The following is a 13,045-nucleotide window of genomic DNA, read 5'->3' as shown; positions in this document are numbered from 1 at the left end:
GGCTCTCCAAACACATCCAGCTCTGCGGGAACGAGGGCCTCGCCGTGGGCTCCCGGCTGCCGTCCCCGCTGCCCGGCCGCTGGCGGCTGCCGTTCCCGCAGGGACACGCGTGCCGCGGGTTCGTGTTTCGGTACCGGGACGCTCCGTCGTTCCCCGGCGCTGACGCCGCGTGGCGCGCGCGCCCCGGCCCGGCCCGAGCCGCTGCTTTGCATAGCCCCGCCCCTCCGCCGCACCAGCCAATAGGAGGCGGCGGGGCGGGGCGGCGGGAGCTGCCCGCGGCCGGGGACGCGCCGCGCTGCGCTCCACGCGCGCTCCACGGAGTCCCGCCCGCGCCGCTCCGCACCCTGCGGCTCCGCGCCGTCCCGCACCGTCCCGCCGGCGCTGTCCCGCCCGCCACGCTCCGCACCGCGCCGCCGGCACCGGGACACAGGTGAGCCGTGGGGTCCGCGCGCCCGCCCGCTCGCGGCGGCGGTACCGACCCTCCCCGGTACCGCTGTCACCGCCAGCCGTGGCTGCTGCGGGAGTCGAGGGGGACTGGCGGAGGCTGCGCCGGGTCCCGCACTCGTGAGGGCAGCGGCAGCGATACACGTGGGCTGTAGCCGGCTCCAGCGGGCACGTCCGAGCGCCGGGGGGCACCGGGACGAGGGGTGTGGGGGGCGGGAGGGTGTGGAGACTGGGGGGTGCCCCGAGCAGGGGTGGTGCGGGGCCGGGAGTGCCGGGCAGAGTGATCCGGGGCGGCTGCGGGCCGGGAGCCCCTCGCCGAGACGTGCCCGGGCATATCCCCGCGCTCTGCCCGCCTTCCTGCGGGCGGGCAGCGGGGGGCGCCGGCGGGGCCGGGCGGCTGGCGGCAGCTCGCCCCGCGTGGGTCGGGGGGCGGCGGGCGAGCCGGGGCTTGCCGGGCCGCGCGGCGCGGCGGGTGGGCGGGTGCTGTCCGGCACCGCGAGGCGCGTCCCACGGACGGCACTGCCCCGTCCGCCCCCGTCCCGCCCCGGCACACACGCGTGGGCGGCACCGGCCACGCTCATCGCGGCCGGTGCCCTCTCCGAGTCCCGCAGCCCTGTCCCGTTCCGTCGCTTGGCTGCCCACCTCTCAGCCGAGCCGCAGGGGCCGCGGGTGCGTGGGTGCTGGCGGGAGGTTGCCACGTTCACGTTTCGCCTCCACGCGCCGGTGTGCGGAGGGTGATCGCCGCGGAGCAAGCGGGTAGGGCTCGCCCCTGAAGATGCTCAAGAGTTTGCACTTACGGAGAGGTGTCGGTACTGGTTACAAGTTTATTGTAACAGTTTTTGTTCAAATGACGTGGTGCTTTTCTTTGTGTCATTTGTGTGGCTGCATTTATGATGGTGTCAAGATCTGCAGGGGAAAAAAAAAGAACAAAACAACCCAGTCACTGCAGCTAGACAGTGGCAATTGCTAAGAAATAAATGTGGGACTAAAACCAGTTATGAAAACTTGTAGGAGCCTTGGAGTCTTGCTTGAGGCATGTAATAAAGCAGAGTGTGAATGCCCAAGTTGGACAGTGAGAACTTGACAAAAATCAGTAGTTATGGCCCCAGTCTGTAATTCTTTATCAAACCTCAGTGCAGTGAACAGAGGAAGAGCCCCATAGTCATAACCCTGGAGCCCCCAGAGGGATGTCCTGTCCCCCCCAGGCCATGGGCTTTACTTTCTGGAGCGCTTGTGTTGGGGCAGCGCTTTGTTTGGACAGGGGGAAACGTGGCAGTGGGATGTTGCAAAGCTGAATGGAAGCAGTAGCATTCCCAGGAGGGATGCTCTGTCCAGTGATGGGGGCTGGTAGTGCTTCAGGTGCCTCCCGCAGCAAGAGGCAGGGAGTGAGCATTGGAACCAGGGCTCTTGAAGCAGGGGAGAGGGAGGTGAGACCAGATTGGAGTCTGTCCTGCCTGTGCTTGGGATGCTCCCACTCAACATCAACCTGAAGTTCCCAGGCAGGAATTAAACCATCAGTGGACAGTCTTGTGAGCAGAATTCCCAAATATATTGTAAACCTGTTGATTTCCAAGCCATGTAGAAAGAATCAGATTCAGTCTTTCCCTGTTTTTCCTTCTCCGAGCACTCTTTCCTCTACTAGGTGTCCTACAGGGCTGGCAGAGTCACTCCCAGCATGGTCTGTAGTGTAGGGAGGCCCAGGGAGATGCTGCCTGGACTAAATGAGCGTAGGCTCATGAAGTGGAGAGGAGGAAAGGCTGAGCAAGAGTCTGGGACCAGACACTGCCAAACTCCAGGCACATGGTAATATTTTCCAGCCAACGTTTCATTTTTCCCCTCCTCCATTTCACTTGCAGTGCTTATTTAGGATTTCAGCTCTCTAGTCTGATATTCCAGTGCCTCTGAGTATCTTCCCTGAGGAGCAGTTACTGCCTGGCTGCACCCATCTGTTATGCAGTAGAGCAGAGGTCCCGTGGCAACATCCCGTGGCGATGCAAGAGAGCAACTGCTGGTGTGGAGGCACCTGGACTGGGACTGGGCACTCCCTGTCCCAAGGCTACAGAGGCCCATGGCTGAGGGGACAGGGTCCATGCATTGGGCAGGGGCCGGCCTGGCCCTGCTGCTGCTGCCCCCTGGTACTGGCCGGGCTGTGGTCAGATGGGGAGAACCAGAAGCACTGATGCTTTCACTGATGATTTACTATACCCTTTCACTTACTGATTTCCTCCCTCTCTTTTCCTACCAGAATCTATTAGCTGGACACAGAATAAATAGGTTATTTGGTTTCCCATATAGGCTTAATTATGTTGCAAGTTACATTTTCATGGGAAGAAGAAAACGCCAGAGCTCCAGAACTGTCAAGGTGAATGAGCTGCTTCCCTGAAATGCTTTTTATTTCATGCAGGGAAACTCATCCACCAACTTGTGTTTTTGCTGTCTTAAGTAATTAGGCAGTGGGGAGCATGCTCTACTTGCCTTGCTCAGACAAGATGTCTCTTTAAGACAATAAAGGAGTCCTTTAACAAGTTATGTGGTTTTAAGTTAGAAGATTTCATGCCTCTGAAACGATGGCAGTATGTTCTGCTTCCCTCCAACCTATAAGCTCATTGATACTATGTCATGTTTATGTTCCCCTTTGGCAAGTCAAATGTGTTGCTCTGGCAGCCATCCTGAGATCCTGTGTACTTTCCAAAGAGGTGGGAGGGTTTTGTTGTTTGTTTTTTGTTTTTAACTTTTGGTTAATTAGGACCAGTTGATTTAGTCACTTCTTAGACTATCAGAAGTTGCTGCTTTACCAGGGCAGTGCCGTGTGGTTTGGATGCGTGCTTCACATACAAATTAAACGTCTTGGTCCTGGGGTTGTTAAAATAAGAAGTACAACAAAGCTGTGGAGCTTTGAATTTTGTGCTAGTTATTCAACAAAGCGTTCACTTTGTGCCTCATTGTGTTGTGACTGAGAAGCAGCAGGCCTGCTCTGGGCTGTGCCGTGCGCCTGCTGCCGCCCTGCAGCTGAACCATCCTGCTGGCCTGGGCTCACCTTGGCGTGGGGCTCCTTTTGCCTGTGTAACTTCCTGGGAAGCTGGTTGAAGCTGTGCCTCTTCTGGGCAAGTGGGCAGCAGAGACGGATCCCTAGCTGCAGCTCCTCCTGAGGTGCAAAGTCCACAGAGGGATAAGAGAAAGCGGTCACTTGTGTTTCACCACAGACTGCTGGTTTGGGTCTCGTATTATGCTTGGTTTGGGTTTTTTTTACCAGTACTTCTTTCTTGTGTTACAACACACTTCAGAGAGCAGGTGAAAACTCTGTCTTGGCTCCTTTTCTGTTGCCCACAGCTCTTTCACACATCTTGTGTTCGTGTTACAAGTGAAAGCCTAAACCGACCTGCACTTGGGGCCAGAGCATCAGCAGTGCTGAGCACCCGCGCTGGGCAGGGCTGAGGGGCACTGCACTTACCCAGAGGATGGCTCAGGCTGTTGGTGTGCCAGCCCTCTGCAGCAGCTGTGTGTCACCTATTTGGGGCCCATTTCCCCACTTTATTTTCCCAACTGTATTCAGTTTGCAGCTGAACCCTGATGCTGAGCCCTGTGCTTCTCCCAGGGCGCTGGCACCCAGCTCTCTCTTTGCCACCTTCTGAGATGGTGACAAATCTCCTTTATTCGGTGGTGTCAGTAACCTTTACACTATTTATAGGCTGTGATCATGCCCCTCCCGAGATGCTCGTAAGACAAATTTAGCTCCCTTAGCTCTTCATCACCAGTCCCCACTGGCTTATGCTGCCCTTCCTTCTAACAGCCCACGAGACCCAGCCGTGTGTGGCGAGGGGTGACTCACTTTCTATGCTCGTCTGGGGCAGACTTCATCTCGAATGCATCTCAGTTGTTCAGAGCTGGGGAGCCTGTCCAAGTGTCCTCTTCCGAAAGGCAGCCGGCGAGGGAGTGGTGAGGGATTAGGCAGAGGAGCGGGGAAGCTGCCAGCAGAGGAATGCGGCTGCGGGACCTTGTGTCGGGTGCCTGGGAGCAAGGTGGGTGGGAGGAGTAGGGGAATGGGAAGGGGGCTGTGCAGGGGGGCCCGGGGGCTCTGCAGTGCACTGCTGTGGCCACAGCTTGGCAGGGGACAGGCATCCCAGCCAAGCCTGTTGTCCCGAGGCTGCGGGGCAGAATGGCTCTGGTGGCAATGCCAGGATTTCCCTGTCTGTTCAGGGTTGTGTCTTCAAAAGAGCACTTTCAAGTGTTCCCTGTTCCCAGTGGGTGTTTAAAAATTAATGCAGCTTGTTCCCAAGGCTGCTTGAACACCTTTTCTCTTCTGATTTGCTGCACAAGGTTATGGGAAACTCAAAGATTGGTTTGAGGCGTGGGGTTTTTATTCCATTTCCATCATGGTAAGATTAGAATGTGCAGAAATGAACAGATAGTCCCAAAACTCCAAATAGATCCCTCAGTTTTGTAGCTTCAGTCTGAGTTGTTTGTTCTCAGCCAGATGCCAGGTCCACGCTCCCCATGAGCATCCCTCACTGCCCGTGGTACAGACCGTGGCTCTGCCGAGGCTGGGGCGGTTCTGGCAGTAACATAACCTCGGGAAGGCTCCCATGGTGTTCTTGCGGGAGGTGGGTGCTTGTTCTCTGAGATGGCTGTAAGTGAGTCCTCACTGAACTGGAACATGTGCAGAGCAGGAATATGGCCAGCCTGTGTGGCTGTGGGTACGTCCCATCCTGCCACAGACACGACCACTCTGGCCATTGCTGAGCTGCCGGGCATGGAGCCTGGGGCATGGCTGGGGCTGAGCTCTCTGCTGATACTTTGGACACCCAGGGCTGCCCAAGTCCACTGACCCCCATGAGCTGGTGACCTGCACAATTGGTGCATCTCCCCTAACACTGGAAATGAAATCTCATTTGCTCTGTGGTGAGGGCTGTGACACGACAGCAAAACCAGGCGGCTCATCCCCAGCCTTGCTGCAAACTGCTCCTGGGCTGAGGAGCAGCCTATGTGCAGAGGGAGCAGGCAGCCTCCTCCTGCCACTGCTGTCCCTGCTGTCCTGGCCAGAGTGGTGCACAGAGAAGGGCATGCTGCTTGTCTTAGAAGTGTTGGGGCTGGCTGTGACCTCTCTGCCTTCTCTCCTCCTCAGGCTCCCTGCCCCTCTCCAGCCCCATGGCCTGCAAAGAGAGCGAGTACCAGGATGAGCATGAGAAATGCATCCCCTGCAGAAACTGCATGCCCGGGCAGGAGCTTTCCAAGGTAAATGGGCAGCTGCAGAAGGACTGGGAATCATTTAGCACTGAGGCTTTCACGCTGCTGGGTGAATCCTCTGTCAGCCTCCTTCAGAAGGATAACCTTAGGTCCTGGCATGTTGGGAAGAGCTCGGACTGGGTGGGAAGGGACAGTGAATGGTTCCACTCACCCGGGATATGAGGGTGTGATGGTGGAAGGAGGAGATGGGCAGGGATTTTGGGTTGCTGCTTGGGTTACCTCCTTTCCTTTTTGCCAATGGAAATGTAAATTTCCTCCCGGGCAGTAACTGCAGGTGGAGCTGTGCTGCCCGGCCAGGGTGGACCTTGGAGCTGCTGGAGCTCTGCTCCCCAAACCCACCGGTGAGCCCTGGTTGGGCACTAAACAGCCTCCCCAGGTGTCTGTCAGAGCTGCTTCTGGTGGCATCTACTCTCAGGGAGACCCTTCACATGAGAGATAACCCCTGTGCCCGTTGCCCCCCGAGAAGGGACACGGCTCCCCATGGTGCTGCGGCCTGCAGCGGCTCCTGGCTGCAGCCACACACCCGACCTTGTGTCTTGCAGGATTGTGGTGATGGCAGCGGGGGGGATGCACAGTGTGTTCCCTGCCCTCCCAGGAAGTTTAAGGACAGCTGGGGGCACCATGGCTGCAAGCCCTGCCTCTCCTGCTCCCTCATCAACCGCCTCCAGAAGTCCAACTGCACGGCGACAGCCAACGCGGTGTGTGGGGAGTGTCTGCCGGGGTGAGTCCTGCGGCCGTGGCCTGTGGGGTGTGGGCAAACTGGACTCTGCCTGAGAGTCCCATAACAGGAGCCCTACTGACACTGGGCTGCCTCTCCAGCGATGCTGCTAATGACATGCCATCAGACACAATGGTGGCCTCGTAGCCCCAATGAAGGGAATCTGAAGGCTCCCCTGAATGAGCAACAGAAGAAATCTCGTTCTAGGCCTGGGTTGATGCTGTCTGGTGGCAGAGCCCTGGAAGATGAATGGCTGTAAACCACTGCAGTTGGTGGCCCCCAGAGGAGGACAGTCTGTGCTTGGGTGGTGGGTTTCAGGAGTTGCTGAAATGAGGACTGCTGGATAACAACCAGCCTGCAAAATGCCTGAGGGATGCAGACCACACGCTGGCAGGCAGCGGGGCTTGGGGCAAAGAGTCGGGGCTCTGGTTTGGATGCTGTTGTAGGCAGTGGTGTTTCTGTGCCTTTGTGGAGCTGTTGATCGCTGTTGGCCACTTGGTCAGACACAAGGCTGGGGGGAGGCTGTTTGAGTGATGTCGCTCCTTAGCAAAAGTGGCAACAGACATGGGAAAGCAGCTGCCAGCCCAACTTCATCCAGCGATGCAGAGATGTGCTGCCCCAGGGCATCCCAAGCTGCTGGGACAGGGCCACGGGGGCTGGCCCCTCTCTCCAGAGCCAGGCTGGTGGGGCCTGGGCACGGGGCTCTGCGCTCCTGAGACCCTCTGCTCTCTCGGCAGGTTTTACCGCAAGGCACGGATCAGCGGGCAGCTGGACTGGGAGTGCATCCCCTGCACCAAGCAGACCCCCGCCTCTGAGCCTCAGTGTACGTGTGGCCAGGGAGAGCTGCCCTGGGGGAGGATGGGTGGCCTGGGCACGGGGCAGCGGGGGCACAGCACGTGCATGTGGCCGTGACGGTGTTGAAGGCACGCTCTCGGATGTGCATCATCCCTTCACTGATCCCACTGGAATGCCACTCTGCTGGCCACAGCACAAGCTGCTGTCCCACAGACCCGGTGGAGGAGGCACGGCTGAGGAGGGGTGGCAGGGAGGGCTGGCCCAAGCCTCGAGTATAGGCTCCAATGTTTTGTGGCTGGTGCGTTTGTAGGTCGGTCCAGAACAAACCTGGTGAAGGTCGCCATCCCCACCGTACCGCCACAGGACACGGCCCTTCTTGCACTGACCAGCAGTGCCCTTGTCATCATTGTGCTGGTGCTTCTGGCCCTCTCCATCATCTACTGCAAGCGGTTTTGGAAGAGCCAGTGCCAGCGGGGTGAGTCAGTGCCTGTGGCACTTCTCCTGTTTCTCTCTTTGCTGTTCACACGTGCCCATGGCCCCGACTTGCTGCCTAGAGCATTGCCTCTACTGCTGCTGCTCTTGGAGCAGCCACCCAAACGTTCCTCTGCTCACACAGAAAAAGCCTTCCTCCTGCTTGTGACAGCCACAGGAGCTCTCCTGTGCTTTGCCTGCTCAGACACTGAGAAGCTGCCCTTCCCCTTAGCTCCATCTGTAGGAGGTGAATGCCGTTTCAGACAGAACTGGCCATCCTGCCTTCCTGGGGTTTCTCTGAGAGGGCTGAGGTTGAGTGTGGCTCTTTGCAGGGCAGGACCAGAGGGCTGGTGAGGGAAGAAGGTGTTAGGTTTGGTGGCTGGGCTTGGGGCATGTTGGCATCCAGCAGCGTGCCAGGGAGCCGCTGGCTCCCAGTGCCTTGCTGGCAAGTGTCCTGCATGGCTGAGGGTGTGCTGGGGAAGCGAGCCAAGCCCTCGCTCAGACGGCTTCTCCTCTATCCTCCAAGTCTTCCTGAGGACTCGCAACTTCTCGGGCCAGCAAGGGATGTTCCCGACCACAGCAGCACCTGGCAGATTCCTGTGTGAGGAGCAGATGTCTGGTCCCTGCTGCCTGGGTGTGAAGAACCTGAGCCCCTGCTACCAGCAGGCAGAAGGTACCCGCTCCTGCCGCCTTCCTCTTTCTCTGTGGGGAGGGAGGGTGGTGCTGGGCTTTGGCTTGCAAGGTCCTGGGACCTGCTGAGGTGTCCTTAGCCAGGAGGGACAGTGTTAAAGTTCCACCAGTGTGAAATTTAGGACCCCTCTTCAGCAAACTCTTGTAGACCTTGGTACCAGAAATGCTCACACAGAGCCTCTGCAGCTTCTGATACCTCCCACCTGCTCTTGTTCTCCCTGTGACCTGGGGAGGGATAAACCTCACTCAAAACTTTGCAGAAAGGCACAAAAGTGTCTTTACTCAGTGGTGGTGCAGGGGACGGGGTCTGTCACTGGCAGGGTGCTCCCAGCTCTGCCTGCAGTGTGGGCCAGTGTGTTTAATGGCAGGGCTGGCAGACCCTGCAAGGGGCCAGGGCAGATCCAGGGTGGTGCTGAGCCCTCCTGTTCTGTGGTTGCAGGCCCCGTGGAAGCGGTGCAGTTCATTTCAGATGGGGAAGCCGTGGGGCTCCAGCTCCCCTCTCTCCAGACAGAGGTGGACTTGCCACCAGCCGTGGCAGTTGGTGCTGCCTCCAAAGCCCCGCTGGGCAGAAGCCTCCTGGAAAACCAACCCCTCATCCGGGCCTCGGGCCACAGCGACCGCCTGGGGGGCGTCCTGCAGGGCCAGCCGGGCACGGCGGAGGCCGTGGCCCCCGTCTCCTCCTGTGCCTCCGAGATGCAGCACAAGTGGCCCCACGCCCCGGTGGAGTGCACCGAGCTGGACCTCCAGAAGTTCTCCAGCCAGGCTGAGTTTGTGGGCGGCGAGCGGACGGAGGACGTGGCGAGCCGGGGGGTGCAGAGGATGCCAGCGGAGAGCGGTGGCACGGGCCGGGCTGGGGTCTGGCGCCCGCCCACCGCCTGCCCCAGCCCCATGACCGAGAGCGGGGAGCAGCCTGTGAGTTCCTCAGGGCTCGGGCACGGCGGGCTGGGCTTGCCAGGGGTGAGGGATATAGACCAAGGTTCATTCGCATCTGGGACTAACTGGTAACTGCCAGCACTGATTTGCCAGATGTTTGGTGATGTGTCACTTGACAGGCCATCAGCCGTGGTGATGGCAGCTGCTGGGGAGGCCTCAAACACCCAAGAGACCTGAGTCAATGTCATGACTGTATGAGCATATCTTTAACCAATATGCTTTTGGGTAGCTCTTGTCCTGCCGCTGTCTGCAAAGCTGTCCCGGCAGTGGGGGACTGGTTCCTCCTCCCTCTCTGATGAGCCCATAACCAGCCTGGTGACTAACATCACTGACGCTCTGAAAATGTCTGGCAGAGAAACCCCTTTAACAGCTTGGCTCCAGGTGCCTGTTTATGGAAGGATTTTGCTGAGAGGCCCTGGAGCCTCCCGAGGAGGTCGTTGGCTCTGGGGGATGTAACCCTGGAAGAAGCACCTTTGGGAGGAGTGACAGGCATTGCTGTTCTCACCAGACTGCCACCAACCTTGGTATCTTTGTCTTTCCAGGCAGGTGATTCCCAGAGCCTCATAGCTCAGATCAGCAGCACAGCTAAGGGTAGGTGTCTGTCCAGCCTCATCTTTATTCTACAAGTATTGGGGTAGCAGAGAGTGGCGGGTTTTTGAGGCAGAGCTCCTCCAGAAGCTCTGTGGAGGTGCTGGTTATCACAGGGACTTGCCTAGCTTTCGTGGTCTTTGGTGCTAGTTCACAGGGAAGGTTTTCTGTTACGCTGCCTTGAACTGTCTGAGGGTAGATAATGGAAGGTCCTTCAGCTGTCACCAGTTACCAGCCTCTCTGGGACTGGGCCAGCTCAATGGTGCTGAGCTCTGAAAGTGTTAGAGGAGATACATGCCCTGGCAGGGTGATGTTTCACCTGCTCAGCAGGGACGGGGGCTGCAGTTCCACTGCCCTGTTTACCCTGTCCCAGCCATCCAGGCTGTTTCCTAACTCTGCTTTGCTGTGTTGCTGCCCCAGGTCTCCCGGTAGCAGAGCTGCCCCATTCCTTGGTGCAGTCACTTGCCTTCCTGCTGGACCCTTCCTTGAATGATGTGAAGAACTTCAGCCACGTGGCACTGGAGCTGGGAGTCATGCCCCAGTTCCTGGGACGGATATCTGGATTTGAGCAGCTCATCGCTCACTTGGCCTGCTCGGGAGCCGCCGTCACCGTCCCGCTCCTGGCCCGAGCCCTGCAGCGGCTCCAGCGCTTCGATGCTCTGCTCCTGCTCTGTGACCACTTCATGCTCAGCCAGGCGCGGGGCCACCAGCGCTAGATGGGATGGAGGAAGCTGCAGGCACCGTGTGTACTGGTATGGGAGAGGAGCTGGTAGCCCTGTGGTCACATAATCTCTCTGATGTGCACGTGGAGAGGCTCTGGGGATGGTCTTTGCATCACAGAACAGAAGGACATGAGGGGGAGCACCCCTCCTTGGGGCAGTGCCGGGGCCGCAGCCGTGGCCTCATGCTGGAGGGTTCTCTCAGGCTCCTCTGAGGCTGTTTTTCTCTGGTGTGGGGACACCCTTGCCTGGCTGCAGAGGGCTGACAGCCATTGTGCTGCCCGTGCCGTGGTGCTCTTGGCCTTGCTTGACCAGGGGGCTTGGACTCTGTGGGCAGCCACCTCCCTCTATCCATTGCCTCCCTCCCATTCCAGCTTTCCCATCCTTCCTCTGGCCTGTGCTCTGCTTTCCTGGGTGCTGGTTGCCCCTTTCCCGGTTTACTTTTATCCAGAGACGGTCCTTGGCACAGGGCCTGGCCGTGGCTGCTGTGCCAGGCTCCAGCCTCGTCTCCCTGTGCTGCCCTGGTGCCTTCCCCTTTGTGTCCTTTTTGTGAAGCGGTGCAGTTTTCATTCAGGAGTCTCAGACTGATCCCCGGGACATGCTGCCCTCCGTCCGTGTGACAGTGCAGTGCCGTGGCTGCTGGCCTGGCAGGGCGCTGGCCCCCTGCCCAGGCTCCTGCCGCGCTGCCTCTGAGCCCAGGGCTCTGCCTGCCACCCTGCCCTGCGCTGCCTGCCACCCTGCCCTGCTCTGCCTGCCACCCTGCCCTGCGCTGCCTGCCACCCTGCCCTGCTCTGCCTGCCACCCTGCCCTGCTCTGCCTGCCACCCTGCCCTGCGCTGCCTGCCACCCTGCCGTGTGCTGCCTGCCACCCTGCCGTGTGCTGCCTGCCACCCTGCCCTGCTCTGCCTGCCACCCTGCCCTGCTCTGCCTGCCACCCTGCCGTGTGCTGCCTGCCACCCTGCCGTGTGCTGCCTGCCACCCTGCCCTGCGCTGCCTGCCACCCTGCCCTGTGCTGCCTGCCACCCTGCCGTGTGCTGCCTGCCACCCAGCCCTGCGCTGCCTGCCACCCAGCCCTGCGCTGCCTGCCACCCAGCCCTGCGCTGCCTGCCACCCTGCCGTGTGCTGCCTGCCACCCTGCCGTGTGCTGCCTGCCACCCTGCCGTGCCGCAGCCCAGGGTGGCAGACGCAGCCTCCGGCCGTGCCCTGGACAGCAGCCAGCACCGGGTGGCAGCAGGAGGCTGAAGCTGTGACCGTGGCTGTGGCACAGCGGTGCCATCCCGGTGCCAGTCTCGGCAGAGCTGGCTTGTTTTAAAATCTTTTCGTTTCCTGCCTTAAAATGGCCTGATTTTCCCATCACGGGAGCAGCAGCGGGGGCGGGGAGCACCCTTGTAATTCCTTCCCGGAGGATTTGTCGGAGCTTGCACCGGTCCCGCCCGCGCCAGGCACCTCCGTCGGGCTGCCGAGCCCCGGGGCTGGTGGCTGCAGGCGTCGGGGCCGCTCTGTCGGCGCTGCCGCGGGATTCTGCCGGCGCCCGAGCCGCGTCCCGCCGCGCTGAGGCATGTGCGGGGGCGGGCGGGCGCGGGGCCGCCCCGGGATGCCGTTCCCTCGTTCCCGCTGAGGTCACGGCCGCGGCAGCCGGCGCGGGGCGAGGCGGGCGCCGGCGCCCCCCGGCTCACGGAGCCCCGCGGCTCACGGAGCCCCGCGGCTCGGTGCCCGGCAGCCGACGTGCCGCCAGCCCCCGGCTCGCCGCGGGACCCCCGGGCGCAGCACCAGGGCCGGGCGGGCGCCGCTCGCTTCGGGGCCGGGCCCGTGGCCACGCCGGCGGCGCGGGGGTCGCCAGCAAGCGGCAGTGTTACCCCGCGGCCACCCGCCCGGCCGAGCTCGCCAGCTTCGCCTTTTATCAGACCACACTACTCGGAAAAAGCCGGCGACCTTCTGGGAAGGGAGCCCTTTCCTCGGATCTGCCCTAACGCGGGTATTAATAGCTGCTGTTCTTTTTTCTTCTTCCCGTTAAATGCTGTTAAGGCTCGAAGGCGCTCAGGATGTGGTTAGATAAGGGGAGCATGGGCAGTTTCAGCTGGATGTGACACTTTCTCTGCCCCACTGTTTGTTTCTTCCACAGTCAAGGTCATTTTGTTGCTCTTTGCTCCGCAAGACCCAGAAGTGTTAGACCTTGTGCCCGTTTTAGGTCGGGTTGGTCGGGCTCTCGTTGCATGCTTGCTGTGTTACGGAGCAGCCAGGAAAAGTAGTGCCGAAGCAAACGCAGCCTGGGGTCAGGGTTTGCTGGGTTGAGGCAGGGAGAGCACGTTGGGATTAATCACCTAACAAAATCGAATAAATATTTAATCCCTCTGTGGACACACTTAGTCACTTCCAGTGAGAGTTTGGATAAATTCACCTACAGTGTCTGAGTAAGAGCATTCGTGGGGTTTGACTCACCCACT

The 13,045-nt window shown here is 59.9% G+C and overlaps 1 protein-coding gene across 3 annotated transcripts; it reads left to right on the top strand.

Annotated features, from left to right (window-relative positions):
• The first annotated feature begins 348 nt into the window (after positions 1–348).
• On the top strand, positions 349–12,102 carry EDA2R (ectodysplasin A2 receptor). Of its 3 annotated transcripts, none has more exons than XM_062006701.1 (9): positions 349–430; positions 5,567–5,676; positions 6,231–6,409; positions 7,144–7,229; positions 7,512–7,676; positions 8,199–8,345; positions 8,802–9,274; positions 9,838–9,886; positions 10,304–12,102. In XM_062006701.1, the coding sequence occupies exons 2-9, from the start codon at positions 5,590–5,592 to the stop codon at positions 10,597–10,599; spliced, it is 1,482 nt and encodes a 493-aa protein (XP_061862685.1). In that variant the 5' UTR covers positions 349–430; positions 5,567–5,589; the 3' UTR covers positions 10,600–12,102. The 3 variants fall into 3 exon arrangements, with proteins under 3 accessions (XP_061862685.1, XP_061862686.1, XP_061862683.1); XM_062006702.1 differs by lacking the exon at positions 349–430 and adding an exon at positions 1,140–1,200; XM_062006699.1 differs by lacking the exon at positions 349–430 and adding an exon at positions 4,411–4,463.
• Positions 12,103–13,045: the final 943 nt, after the last annotated feature.

This window comes from Colius striatus, chromosome 13 (genome assembly GCF_028858725.1).
Source record: "Colius striatus isolate bColStr4 chromosome 13, bColStr4.1.hap1, whole genome shotgun sequence".
Taxonomy (NCBI): Eukaryota; Metazoa; Chordata; class Aves; order Coliiformes; family Coliidae; genus Colius; species Colius striatus.
This window is presented reverse-complemented; position numbering and strand designations above follow the sequence as displayed.

Bases quoted from the DNA above. Each gene is read 5' to 3' on its own strand.
- EDA2R (XM_062006699.1), top strand. From the start codon at position 4,424: ATGCGGCTGCGGGACCTTGTGTCGGGTGCCTGGGAGCAAG. The intron at 7,230-7,511 runs GTACGTGTGGCC...GTGCGTTTGTAG, and splicing joins CCCCGCCTCTGAGCCTCAGT to GTCGGTCCAGAACAAACCTG. The intron at 9,275-9,837 runs GTGAGTTCCTCA...TTGTCTTTCCAG, and splicing joins CCGAGAGCGGGGAGCAGCCT to GCAGGTGATTCCCAGAGCCT.